Below are 14,114 nucleotides of genomic sequence, written 5' to 3' on the forward strand. Positions count from 1 at the left end.
GATAAAGTTTTTCCATCGCCCGGCCGACCGAGGGAAGCTTCAGGAGTATCCCATTCCCTGGCCAGGAGCTGTAGGAAGGTGGCGTGGATGGGAAAGGCCCAGGACGAGGGGCGCAGGCCAGCCAGAACTGGATCCCCTTTCTTGCTAGAAGAGGCGACGACTGGCGCAGGGGGTCCGGGGGAGTCTAGGGGAGGGTCGAGGTCGGCTCCTGCAGGATATGAGGGATTAGGTCCTCTAGCTCCTCCTTTTGAAAGATGCAAAGGACCCGCAGATCATCTCCTTCCAGTTGCGCAGCGAGGAGCGGATCATCCCCAAGTGAAGACGGCGGATCTCCCCCCGGATACGGGAGAGGGGCCGCCCCTCCCCCCGAGGGGAGGGCAAAATGTACCCGGGGTTCCCCCTGGTCCGGCCCTGGTGCCCCCCCCCCCCCAAGTTCCCTGGGCCCCCATGGGTGTCTCCGATAGCCGGGGAGCCTTGGCTGGTGGCTCGAACCCGGAAACCCTAGGATTCTCCAGGCGCTGCAGGTAAGCATTGTGCATAAGCACAATGAACTCTGCCATGAATGCGGGGGGGGGGGCCGGAGGGGAGTCCCCCCGGGGGTACCGGGAGAGCTAGCAAGGGAACCGGGGTAAGCATCGGCAGGGGTATGTCAAAGAAATCCTCCCCTGCATCTCCTGATGGCTGCTGCACGTTGTCCCCTGCTTCCAAAATGGCCGCCGTTCCCGCTGAAAGCAGGGACGGGGACGGCTCCTGTAGTCCACGGTGTGCTGGAGCGCACGAAAAAGCTTTATCCAGCGGCAGGGAGGTGTCCTCCCCACCAGGGAGGCACCTTTCACAAAGACCCTAGTGTGACCCTCGCGACCCCGGGCTGCCGCATACCGAGCAGCGGGACCGCGGCATGCTCGGGGGCAACCGGGGGGAGGGGGAAGAGGAGGGAGGTGAGCCGCTCGGAGCTGACAACCAAAGAGCGCCACGGGGAGCGGGAAAGACACCTCCGCTGTACCCTTATCCCTGGTAAGTGACAGCAGAGGAATGTGCCTCTCTACTGAGGAGGCCCCGGGGAATGCACATCTCAGGGCCGCGGGGGAAAGCGCGGCGAGGGGGGGGAGGGGCTGGAACCACCAGCATCCACCGCCCTAACAGCAAAGAGGCTAGAACCTGTAAGAGGAAACAGGAGAAAAATAACAGAAAAGCCCGAAGGAGCCACTTACCCCACCGAAGGAGGGATGGGGGAAGGGAAGGTGCCCACACAGCACTGCTTGCAAGAGATGAGAAAACTCCCACACAGAGCTTCTAACTTTCTTAAAACTCTTTTTTTTTTTTTTTTTAAACCAAACTTGATCCAACCTTGAGAACAGAAGCAGAAAAAAATAGAACTGTGGAGAAAAGTCCACCAAACAGGGGAAGCACACGGTTCCCCTACTCCTATCTGCTGGAGTCAGAAAGATACTGAGGATCTAGGGAGGGTACACTGGTTGATATGTCAGCACCCTCCGAAGCTTTGTCTGACTCCATCTGCTGGACTGGGGACATAACCCACTGTCTGGATTGATCCTGGTACGTACAGGGAACTAACGTTTCTAGAAACTTTGATAGAAGTTTTACCGTATAGGGCTCCATTACTGATGTCACCCATATGTGAGGACTAGCATCCTGCTTGTCCTGGGATAATATCAAGTTCTCCTTTCCTTCTTAAATTTCTCCTTTTTTTGCAGTTTTTTACTACAAGCAATCCCCAAGTAGGGAAACGCATGTCCACCTTCTGCTGAAGATGGAGAATAAGAACATAAAGCTTGCCATACTGGGTCAGACCAAGGGTCAATCAAGCTTAATACCCTCTTTCCGACAGTGGCAAAGCCACATCACAAATACTGGCAGAATCCCAAGGGCTAGATAGATTCCAAGCTATTTATCCCAAGAATAAGCAGTGGATTTCTGCAATTCTACCTTAATGGTTAACAGACTTGTGAGGCTGATATCGAGGCAGGGCTATATGTCCGTGACGTCAGCTTCACTCTATCTCCATCTGCAGGTAGAGGTGCATAACCCACTTGTGTGGATTGGCCTGCCTGAATGAAGAGGAACTTGAATTTCAAAGCCCAGGCGAGAACTGTCAGATTCATGGATGCAGGGTAGGCTCTATCCTGATATGGGATACCCTTTCAGTTTTAGTCTGTCTCCATCTGCTGGACAGGAGGCTCAACCCACGGTCTGGACTGATCCGGGTACGTACAGGGAAGAAGGGCCGACGCGTTTGCCGCAGTCTCCAAATGACTGCTATTCCTGCCACAGATCACAGGATTTCAGCGGAAATGGGAGGAACATGGAAGGAGCCCACATAGCCTCTTCAGGACACTCAAAACACTGCCATGATGTTCTGCTACCTCCCTACAGATGCAGTTGAACCAACTTGCAATGGTGGGCCTTGCAATCTCTCTTTTCCTGCCAATCAAATGGCCATCACTCAGGCTTAGAGACACAAATCTCTATCAGAGACAGCTTTTGGAGTTTTGCCCCCCTCAATTCACCCAGCCAGTGCAAACCTGCCTTCCTTCGCTGCTATTTATTACCTCTGCCCTGTTTTGTTTTGTTTTTTGCTCCAAGCATAGAGGCAAGGTGCAGCAAAAGAGGACAACAAATCCTCTTTAACGAGGCATGCTGGAAACAGGAGAGGGGGAGGAATGAATTCTTCCTCTTCATCCGGTCAGGCCAGTCCATTACAAGTGGGTTATGCACGCCAACCAGATGGAGACAGATCAAAGGCTTGCTGATCTCACTCCTCATGTACCTCTGTTCTGACACCAGCTTGCCAGTATTCTAGTCTCCAGATGGTGGATCTGCTTCCCATGTTGGAAGCGGAGGCCTAATTAGGCTGAATGACCTAAAAAGCAGCTTTTAGTTGGCTTCTGGGGTGTGAGGATTTTCCTTCCTCACTCAGTTGAGAACAGCCTTGATTTGGATCAGCTGCTGTGCGGCAGTTCCCAAGATGACAGCTTCAAATTCCCTCCCTTAGTTGAGCCAGTGCCCTGGACGTAAGGATGGATGGTAGTTCCTGAGGTGACAGTGCAGACGACTCCTCTCTTGGAGCTCAGCCTGGGCTGACTGAGGGGGGCTACCGGTGGGTAAGTACTCAGATTAACAATCTCTGAAATTATAATATTAAGAAGGTATACCCCAAGGTACAGAACTAGGTAAGAGAGGGGGGGGGGGGAGAACTAATAGAATGGGAATTTAGAGTTAAAATGACAAAGCATGTCTGAATAGTTACAGTGAATGTGTTGCCGTATTCTTGCTATGAATACAGGATGATAAGTGTACATAAGCTCCTGTAAGAGTACTAACAAAGAAATGGACACAAAGCCTTACTGTAAATGCCCATAGTGGCACATTACTAATGCAGACATACTGTATTCAGCAGTTCACAGATTTTCTGGTTCTAACAAACGCTGTCCTGGTAAGCACAGAGCACGGTCATTACATCTCAAGTTGAAACTCAAAAAGTCAGCCCTCTACCTCTGACTTTCCACAGGACTCTGTTTGTCCACATTTATGTTATTACAAATATGTTAATTACCTGTTTTTCTATTCATATGAATAAAAAAAATGTAGACAAGCGGAATCCTATGGATGGTAGGGCTGCTAATATTAGGATTTCAAATTCTGGAAGAGAAAGAAGGGGCAGTTTGTCAATGTAAGGAGTATGGAGAGTCTGCAGTGCTGGACAATAATCTGGCACAAAAGAAAATTATTCCTTACCTGCTAATTTTCATTCCTGTAGTACCAAGAATCAGTCCAGACAGTGGGTTACCTCCCCCTTCCAGCAGATGGAGTCAAACAGAACTTTGAAGGATGCTTCCTTAAGGTAGTGCACCCTCTACTAATCCTCAGTATGGAGTATATCAAAGCAAAGAGGAAAATCAGGATGGATCAAGAACAATAGAATTAAGTAACAAATAACAGTGTGCAAAAGGCACAAAACAGTGTCAAACAACAAACTTGCAGAATGAACCATTAACCAGCCAAAGGAAAAAAGGCACTGAAGAACAATTTCACCAGAGAGGCAATCCCAAACCCAATAAAACAGTCAGGGAGGGCGTCTGGACTGATCCTTGGTACTACAGGAATGAAAATTAGCAGGTAAGGAATAATTTCTTTTCCCTGTACATACCAGGATCAGTCCAGACAGTGGGATGTACCAAAGCTTCCCTACGTAGGGTGGGCCCCGGAAAGCCCTGCTCGAATGACCCTAGAGCCAAAGGAGCCAAAAGTAGGTGACTGTATGTGTAGACGATAATGACGAGCAAAGGTATGTAATGATTTCCAAGTTGCCGCTCGACAAATCTCCTGGAACGAGACTGATTGCATCTCCACCCAGGAAGCAGCCTGAGCTCGAAGAGAATGGGCCTTGACACCCGCCAGATGTTGTCGACCCGCTCCAATGTAGGCCACCGAGATCGCCTCCTACAGCCAGCGAGCAATGGTAGTTTTCGACGCCTTGGCCCCCTTCCTCGGACCATGCCAGAGAACAAAAAGATGGTCCGACAAGCGAAAATCATTAGTGACTTCCAGATAGCGAATGAGGATACGCTTGACATCTAGCTTGCGTAGATCCACCGATGCGTCCGCTGAGAAGGACAGAAGCTCTACCGTCTGATTCAAGTGGAACTCGGAAACCACCTTGGGCAGAAAAGCAGGCACAGTGCGCAAGGAAACTCCTGAATCCATAAAACGAAGGTAGGGCTCTCTGCACGAGAGTGCTTGAAGCTCCGAGATTCTGCGGGCAGAACAGATAGCTAACAGGAAAACCATCTTGAGAGTGATATCCTTGAGGGTCGCAGAATGCATGGGTTCAAAGGGTGGACCGACCAGATTTGGAGAACGAGATTGAGACTCCTCGAAGGATAAAGAGCGTGGTCCGGGGGTTTCACGTACTTCATCCTCCTGAGGAATCAGATGATATCTAGGTGAGAGGAGAGGGAAGTTCCCTCTCGTTGATGAAGTAGAGACCCTAGGGCAAAGACTTGCATTCTCAGCGAGTTGTAGGCCAGACCCTTGTCCGGGTCCTGTTGAAGAAAAGATAGGATCTGAGCCACCGAGGCGGTCCGTGGCGACACAGGTATGGAAGCACACCAGTTCTCAAAAACTTTCCATACCCTGATATAGGAGATGGAGGTAGACGTCTTTCTAGCCTTGAGGAGGGTCGAGATAACAGCTTCTGGGTATCCACGCTGTCTCAGCCAGCGCCTCTCAAAAGCCAGGCCGCAAGACAGAAGCGATCGGCCTGGGCGAAAGATACCGGACCCTGATGCAGCAAGCGTGGAAGGTGACCCAGACGAAGAGGTCTGTCCACTGTGAGGTTGATCAAGTCTGCAAACCACGGACGATGGGGCCATTCCGGCGCCACCAATAGTACCGAACCCTGGTGGGACTCTATTCTCCGGAGCACCTTGCCCACCAGAGGTCAAGGGGGAAATACGTAGAGGAGAACGTGACGGGGCCAGGGGAGGACTAAGGCATCCACTCCCTCTGCGCCATACTCTCTTCTGCGACTGAAGAACCGAGCTGCCTTGGCATTCCAGAAGGTTGCCATTAGATCCAGATAGGGTGTCCCCCATCTGTAGAACAGGAGATTCACCACCTCCTCAGGGTTCCCACTCTCCGGCATCTAGATGTTGACTGAGAAAGTCGGCTTGAACGTAGTCTACACCTGCGATGTAGGAAGCCGCTAGGCGGGAGAGATGAGTCTCCGACCATGCCATTAACCTGTCCGTCTCCCAAGAGACATGCCGGCTCCTCATGCCCCCTTGGCAATTGATGTAGGCCACAGTGGTCGCATTGTCAGAGTGTTCGGACTGCTCGATGATGGACAAGAAGTAGGAAGCGTTTCAATGCCAGATGCACTGCTCTGGTCTCCAAGCGATTGATCGGCCAAGTTGCTTGGGACAGCATCCACTTCCCTTGCGCAGAACTCATCTGACACACCGCTCCCCAGCCAGAGAGACTGGCGTCCGTCGTGATGATTACCCATTTTGGGATGTCCAAAGGAACACCCTGGAGAAGATGAGACAGGTTGAACCACCACGAGAGACTGTCCTTGGCTCCCTGTGGGAGAAGAAGGATGGCTTGGAAGTCCCGAGACACCGGCTTCCAGCGGGAGAGCAAGGCACATTGTAAGGGACGCATATGTGCAACGCCCAGGGGACCAGATCGATGGTGGAAGCCATGGATCCCAGGACCTGGAGGTAATCCCACGCCGTTGGAAGCAAGAGACGGATGAATCGCTGTATCTGAGCTATAAGTGTATGAGCCCTGTCCGGGGGCAGAGACACCTTGCCCAGCGCTGTGTCGTAATGTGCCCCCAGGAAGTCCAGAGACTGAGATGGAGAAAGGCTGCTCTTGGTGAAGTTGACTACCCAACCGAGGGAGTGAAGAAGCGTCAACACCTTGTCGACTGCCCGGTGGCACTGGGCTGAGGACTTTGCCCGAATGAGCCAGTCGTCCAGGTATGGGTGCACCAAGACTCCCTTCCTCCAGAGAGCGGCAGCTACTACTATCATCATCTTCGTGAAGGTTCGAGGAGCAGTAGCAAGACCAAAGGGTAGAACCTGGAACTGGAAATGCTGTCCCAGAATCTTGAATCGCAGAAAATGCTGATGTGCTTGGAGGATGGGAATGTGTAGATAAGCTTCCATCAGATCCAGAGAGGCCAAAAATTCTCTGGAGTGTACCGCCGCTATCACGGAGCGCAAGGTTTCCATCCAAAAGTGGGGAATTTTGAGGGCCCTGTTGACCATCTTGAGATCCAAGAACGGGCGGAAGGAACCTTCCTCCTTGGGGACTACGAAGTATACCGAATAATGTCCCCGGCCTACTTCCAGGGGGGTGACCGGATGAATCGCTCCAAGAGCCAGATGCCTGTCGGGTGTCTGCCGGACTATGAGTTGTTTCTGGACTGGGCCACATGGAGAGAAGAGGAACCTGTCTTAGTGGCCGAGCAAATTCTAACGCGTAGCCGTGTCTTAGAATATCCAGGACCCACTGATCTGACGTGATTTTGACCCACTCCTCGTAGAAAAGGGAGAGACATCCCCCTATCCTGGGGATCGGGGAGTGGGCCGGCATAGCTTCATTGTGAAGACTTGGAGGACGTCCCCTGGGCCAGACCAGAGCGGGGCTGTCTTTGGGCACAAAAGGACTGAGTCCAGGATTGAAATCGAGAGGACGGCTGATGAGGAGCTGCAGTCCTTGCCTGACGGAAACGACGTTGATTCCTGAAATCGGCTTCTAGTGGAATTAAAAGACCTAGAAGAACAAGGGTGATCCTCTTGCAGTTTGTGTACCTTATTCTCTCCGAGGAACTTGATAATCTGGTCCAGATCCTCCCCCAAAAAGTAGCTTGCCCTTGAAGGGTAGGGATCCCAGCTGCGACTTGGAAGAAGAATCCGCCGACCAGTTGCGAAGCCAGAGGAGGCGTCTAGTCGAGACTGCAGAAACCATAGATCTGGCCAATAGTCTCAGAATGTCATATAGAGTGCCTGCTCCATATGCTATGATGGCCTCCAGGTGGTCTGCCTGAAGTGCTTCCTCAGGAGGCAACTCCTGGGAGCTGAGCAGCTGTTGAAGCCAGCGGAGGCCTGCACGCTAAGCGAAGGAACTACAAATGGCCGCCCGGACCCCCAGGGCGGACACCTCGAAAACTCTCTTAAGATAAACTTCCAGCTTTCGATCTTGAAGATCTCACAAGGCTGCACCACCCATTACTTGAATGGTAGTTCTTTTCGTCACCGCTGAGACTGCAGAATCTACTTTGGGAACCTTAAGAAGCTCCAGGAAATCATCCAGGAGAGGATATAGCTTATCCATGGCTCTGCCGACCTTGAGGGAGGTCTCCGGAGAATCCCATTCCCTGGATAACAGTTGAAGGAACGTGGGATGGGAAGGAAAGGACCTACACAACGGACGTAGACCAGCCAGAAGGGGGTCCCCTTTCTTCGCTGGTGGATTAGGCTCAGGTGGATCCTGAGGGGCCTCAATGTCCAATTCCTGTAGGATATGTGGAATGAGGGGGTCCAGCTCATCCCTCTGGAAGATCCGCAGGACTCTAGGATCATCCCCTTCCAATTGAGCCGTAGTTGAAGATTCATCCGGATCCGGGTCCTGCTGAGGAACAGACCCCCCCTGCACAGGAGTGTACCAAACGTACCCTCGGAGCGCTTGAGGTGGTCAGAGGTACCCCTGGTCCCGGGACTGCTGACCCTTGGGCACTCCCCATGGTCTGGGCATTTCCCAAGACCTCAGTGGAATCAGCCATTCTGGGTACCTTAGGAGGAGGAGGTCCCGCCAAAAATTCCTGGTGCTGGCCCATTCTGGCCAGGTAAGAATTGTGAAGCAGGAGAACAAAATCCATGGAAAACGGAGGTGGCCCCGATGGAGGAAGAGGGGGAAGATCCCCTGACGGAGGAAAAGGCTCCAGAGGTGGAACAAGTGTCAAAACCGGCGGCTGAGATGAAAAAGGAGCATCCTGCTCTTCTCCTGTTAGCGCCAGAGCAGCCGAGTCTGGAGGTCTCCCACTGACCACGTTCCCGTGGTCAGTGGGATCGGGGCCAGCCCCTGAGCGTCAAGGCGCGCCAGAAGATGAGAACCAGAGCGGCCCGGTGGTTGAGAGGGTCCCTCCCCACCAGAGAGGCAAGCTGTGCAAATCCCCTCGCGGGAGAGCCTCGACCCGGGCTCTCCACAAGCGCAGCACCTGGACGAACGAGGCATGGGGACCCCCAACGGAGCCGGGAGGGAACCAGCTGTTCTTAACGCGAGAAACAGGCAAGGTTTAAAGCTGCGGGATGCGGGAAAAACCTCCACTTCAGCCTGTTCTTCCTCACGCTCACCACGTTTGTGGCTGTAAGAAGTGGGTAATAGCCTCCGCTTCAGTCCTGCTCTCTCTCTATCCCTCAGCGACCCACAGATAGAGGCACAGAGGAATAACGCCTCTCTGTGCCAGCTGCCCCGAGGAAAACGGCGTCTTAGGGGCAGCGGGTCGGATAGCAGCCACAGGGGGAGAGGAAGAGAGGAAATAACCTGTCAAAAGGAAATAAAAACAAACTTACCCCGACAGAGATGGGAGGGGTGGGGAGAGCTGCAAATAGTACTGCCTGCAAGCAATAGAATGCTCCCACTAAAACAGGAGCGAAGGCTACAGGAAAGCTCTCCAAATAATTCCCTCAGAAAATTTAAAAAAAAAAAATCTTTGAATTTTGAATTAGACTTGATCCATCCAAAAGAAAGGAAAGCTGAGGAAAATAGAGAAAATTCCTAAAATAGCTTTCTAGTCATCTCAGTGGGGAACGAAAGCCACCACTGTCATCTGCTGGCGTCAAGAGAAAATATTGAGGATTAGTAGAGGGTGCACTACCTTATAAGGAAGCATCCTTCAAAGTTCTATTTGACTCCATCTGCTGGAAGGGGGAGATAACCCACTGCCTGGACTGATCCTGGTACGTACAGGGAATAGGCATCTCTGGTAGCCAAGTGTCACACAAAACAAGTGAGTGTTAAACCAAAATGTACTGTAAATCCTGGTCTGATAACATCACATGTGAAGTCCTACTTACTGAAGGGGCTTTGCTCCCGAGTGGCGCATTTGATGCACTGAAAGATGTTTGCGTTGTTTAAAGGTCTGCCCACACTGATCACAGATATAATTCCGTTCCTCTACAAGGAGATGAACAAAACAAAAATTTAAATTTTTTCAGAACAGCCATTAGCCAGAACCTTTCCTAAGCCAGGGTGAGTAGCATAAAGAAAACAACTCTCCTTCAAAGCTGCTCTTGCATTTCAACATGTTTAGCTTTGCACGTTGTCCTCTCCTCAACCCCTATGGCCCAGAATCCTCCCCCTTAAGTACACTGTCCTCTCCCTTTCCCTGTGCCCATTATCCCCTCCTATGTGTGCACACCCCTTCCCTTCCGTATACATTATCTTCCTTTAAGTATGCTGTCCCCTTCCCTCCTATGTGTCTATATTCTCATCCAAGTCATTATCCTTCCTCAGAAAAGCCATCTTCTCCCTTTCTCCTGTGTACATTACCCTACCTCAAGTTCACTGTCCTCTCCCCACCCCTGTGCCCATTGTACATTATCTTCCTTTAGGTATGCCATCCCCTCCCCTCCTCTGTGTACATTATCCTCCCTAAAGAATGTTGTCCTCTACCCTCCCCTGTGCATAATATCCTCATCCTGGTGTCATATCCCTCCACCCTCCATGAAAACATTCTCCTTCCTCAGGTAAGTGTCTTCCTTCACATATGCTGTCCCATTCCCATTCTCTCCCCTGTGCACATTATCCCCCCTCAAGAACACTGTCCGCTACCCTGCCCTATACAAATATCTTCATCCAGGTGTGCCATTCCCCACCCCCACCTCCATGTATACATTATCCTCCCACCTCACAGTTAACCTGTATACATGACCCTTGACCCAACCATACCTGTGTGTATGAGTTTGACATGCCGCTGGAGATAACGGTCAATCATAAACACCTTGTTGCAGCCAGGATGGGGGCAGGGCCTTTCACGCATCTCCTCATGGTGCTCTCTAATGTGTTTCTAAAAACAATTATACAGGCAACTAAGGACTGATCTGTTTAAGATGCCAGTAATGATGCTGGACTGTAGAACTCATGCATTTTTACCCAATTACCTAAAAGTCAAGAGCCATTAAACTATCGGGCAACAAAAAGAAAAGGTAAAGGAAAATTGGTTCTTACCTGCTAATTTCCATTCCTGTAGTACCATGGATCAGTCCAGGCAAGTGGATTTTGCAACCCTGCCAGCAGATGGAGACAAAGTTTTACTAATGCTGCTGTATAACCTAGTGTGCAACCTATTGACCTGTATTGAAGCCAAGATAATACATATTCTCAAAAAACACTCAACCTGAAACTCAACTTTAACACTGATGCCCCCCCCCCCCAACAAGAGGATGGTGACACCTTTAGTAGTCAAAATCAAAAGCATGAAATTACCAACTAACAACTTTGCATTGCATGCCAAATAACAGAACGAACGGATGACTCTTCTTCCTATATGGATGGGTTCTGGACTGATCTGTGGTACTACATGAACGAAAATTAGCAGGTAAGAACCAAATTTTCCTTTCCCTGTATGTACCCTGATCAGTCCTGACTCTGGGATGTACCTAAGCTCCCTAACCAGGGTGGGACCTGGAGAGTCCCACTCGTAGAACACTCTCACCAAAAGCCAAAGAAGCCGGGACCCCAACATCCAAACTATAATGCCTGGCGAAAGTGTACAGCGGCTTCCACGTTGCTGCCCTGCAAATCTCCTGCGGGGAAACCTGCTGGGCCTCCGCCCACAAGGCTGCTTAAGGCCGCAGCTAGTGGGCTCTCAAAATTCAGGTACTGGTGAACCCTTGGCTATATAAGTCAAACCAATCGCCTCCTTAAGCCAATGCTCAATAGTGGCCTTAGAAGCTCTCTTTGCACCACTCCACAGAACAAACAAGTGATCCGACCTTCTGAAGTTATTAGTCCTTTCAGATGCCTCAACAAGGTTTGCGTCACAATCAAGAGCCTAAGCTCACTTGTGTGAGGCATGGAGAAGTCCAAATCTGGAAAAGCTGGGAAGTCCACTGTCTGGTTAACATGAAACATAGACACTACCTTAGGCAGAAATGAAGGCACCGTACACAACAACAAACCCGACTCAGAGATCTGCAGGAAAGGATCCCGGCAAGACAATGCCTGGAGCTCTGACATCCTCCTAACTAAACAAACAGCCATCAGGAAAACTACCTTAAGGGCTTCAGATTAAGATTCCAGGATAGGCAAAATGCCTTCACCAGAAGATGCAAGTTCTTTGCTCCCCGAAGAAAAAGTATGGTTGCGCTGACAGAGGATAACCCTCTAATGTACCTAGAAGACAGCCAAGAGTCGCTACTTGTACCCTAAGAAGTTAAAGTTAAAACCCTTGACCAAACCCTCCTGAAGAAAGATCAAAATATGTGATTCAGTAGCTTGGAAAGGCTGCACTCAGTTAGTGATACACCAAACCTCGAAGATTTTCCAATTGCACACATATGTTAAAGATGTTGAAGTTTGTCTAGCCTGTAACAAAGTGGAAATTACACTTCAGGATACCCCCTCCGTCTCAGACGCCGCCTCTCAAAAGCCAGGCTGCTAGACAAAAGTGATCTGCCTGATTTGAAAATAATGGGCCTTGACAAAGAAGATTCGTCAGATGGCCGAAACTCAGGGGACTGAGTATGGCCATATTTACGAGATCCGTGAACCAAGGACAGCGTGGTGACTCCGGAGCCACCTTCAACTGGATGTTTCTCTATCTGTTGCAACACCTTGCCTATTTGAGGCTTCGGAGGAAGGACTTAAGTAGAACATCCCAAGGCCATGGGAGAACCAGAGCATCGATGCCCTCTGTTCTGTACTCTCTTCGCCGGCTGAAAAACCGGAACGCTTTGGAATTTTGACAAGTCACCATTAGCTCCATATGAGGACAACCCCACTTTGTGAGAATCAGCTCCATTGCCATCTCTGACAGCTCCCACTCTCCAGAGGCCAATGCTCTGAGACTCAGAAATCTGCACATTGTCTACTCCCACAATGTGTGATTCCGCTATTCTCTTCAATTGCTGCTTGACCCAGAGAATCAGCTCCTGAGCCACCACTCAACTGAACCAAATGAGCCATCACGATAAGACTGTCCCTGCCTATTCCCTCAAGCGGAAGGGGAAGATAAAACTTCTCTGACAAGAGATTCCACCTGGAGAGAAGAGTCAACTGAAGAGGCCGCATATGGATGAATGCCCAAGGCACCAACTCCAAGGTTGAACTCATAGAACCCAGGACCTGCAACTAGTCCCAGACTCTGGGCACTGACAGCCCAACAGCAGACGAACCTGCCCTTCCAGCTTCAGCAGCCTCTCTTCCGTGAGAAACACTCTGCCACTCTGGGTATAGAACCAAACTCCTAGATATTTTAGGGTCTGAGTGGGAAGGAGGTGGCTCTTCGTTAGATTCACCACCCAGCCGAGAGATTACAAGCGCAACAGAACATACAGCACTGATTGCCGACAAAGATCCTCCAACTTTGCACAAATGGGAGAGTCGTCTAGCTAGAGGTGCACGAGTAAGAACATAAGAACATGCCATACTGGGTCAGACCAAGTGTCCATCAAGCCCAGCATCCTGTTTCCAACAGTGACCAATCCAGGCTATAAGAACCTGTCAAGTACCCAAAAATTAAGTCTATTCCATGTTACCGTTGCTAGTAATAGCGGTGGTTATCATCTAAGTCAACTTCATTAATGGCAGGTAATGGACTTCTCCCTCCAAGAAATTATCCAATCCTTTTTTAAACACAGCTATACTAACTGCACTAACCACATCTTCTGGCAACAAATTCCAGAGCTTAATTGTGCGTTGAGTGAAAAAGAACTTTCGCCGATTAGTTTTAAACGTGCCACATGCTAACTTCATGGAGTGCCCCCTAGTCTTTCTATTATCCGAAAGAGTAAAAAACCGATTCACATCTACCCGTTCTAGACCTCTCATGATTTTAAACACCTCTATCATATCCCCCCTCAGCCATCTCTACTCCAAGCTGAAAAGTCCTAACCTCTTTAGTCTTTCCTCATAGGGCAGCTGTTCCATTCCCTTTATCATTTTGGGCGCCCTTCTCTGTACCTTCTCCATCGCAATTATATCTTTTTTAAGATGCAGCGACCAGAATTGTACACAGTATTCAAGGTGCGGTCTCACCATAGAGCGATACAGAGGCATTATGACATTTTCCTCTTTATTCACCATTCCCTTTCTAATAATTCCCAACATTCTGTTTGCTTTTTTGACTGCCGCAGCACACTGAACCGACGATTTCAATGTGTTATCCACTATAACGCCTAGATCTCTTTCTTGGGTAGTAGCCCCTAATATGGAACCTAACACTGTGTAACTATAGCATGGGTTATTTTTCCCTATATCCATCACCTTGCAATTGTCCTCATTAAATTTCATCTGCCATTTTGATGCCAAATTTTCCAGCCTCAAGGTCTTCCTGCAATTTATCACAATCTGCTTGTGATTTA

General features: G+C 50.0%; 1 protein-coding gene across 4 annotated transcripts in view; it reads right to left on the minus strand.

Moving 5' to 3' along the window:
* Positions 1-14,114, minus strand: part of ZNF276 (zinc finger protein 276) — a 332,393-nt gene that overhangs the window by 110,141 nt on the left and 208,138 nt on the right. For 3 of the 4 annotated variants that reach the window (XM_029608213.1, XM_029608214.1, XM_029608212.1), the window contains 2 exons: positions 10,480-10,597; positions 9,606-9,705 (listed from right to left, as the gene is read on the minus strand). In XM_029608213.1, coding sequence (XP_029464073.1) covers positions 9,606-9,705; positions 10,480-10,597 — 218 coding nt within the window. Of the gene's footprint in view, positions 1-3,574; positions 3,661-9,605; positions 9,706-10,479; positions 10,598-14,114 lie in introns of all 4 variants that reach the window. The other variant, XR_003857676.1, reaches the window with a different exon arrangement.

The sequence above is a fragment of the Rhinatrema bivittatum genome, chromosome 7, assembly GCF_901001135.1.
Source record: "Rhinatrema bivittatum chromosome 7, aRhiBiv1.1, whole genome shotgun sequence".
NCBI classification, from domain to species: Eukaryota; Metazoa; Chordata; class Amphibia; order Gymnophiona; family Rhinatrematidae; genus Rhinatrema; species Rhinatrema bivittatum.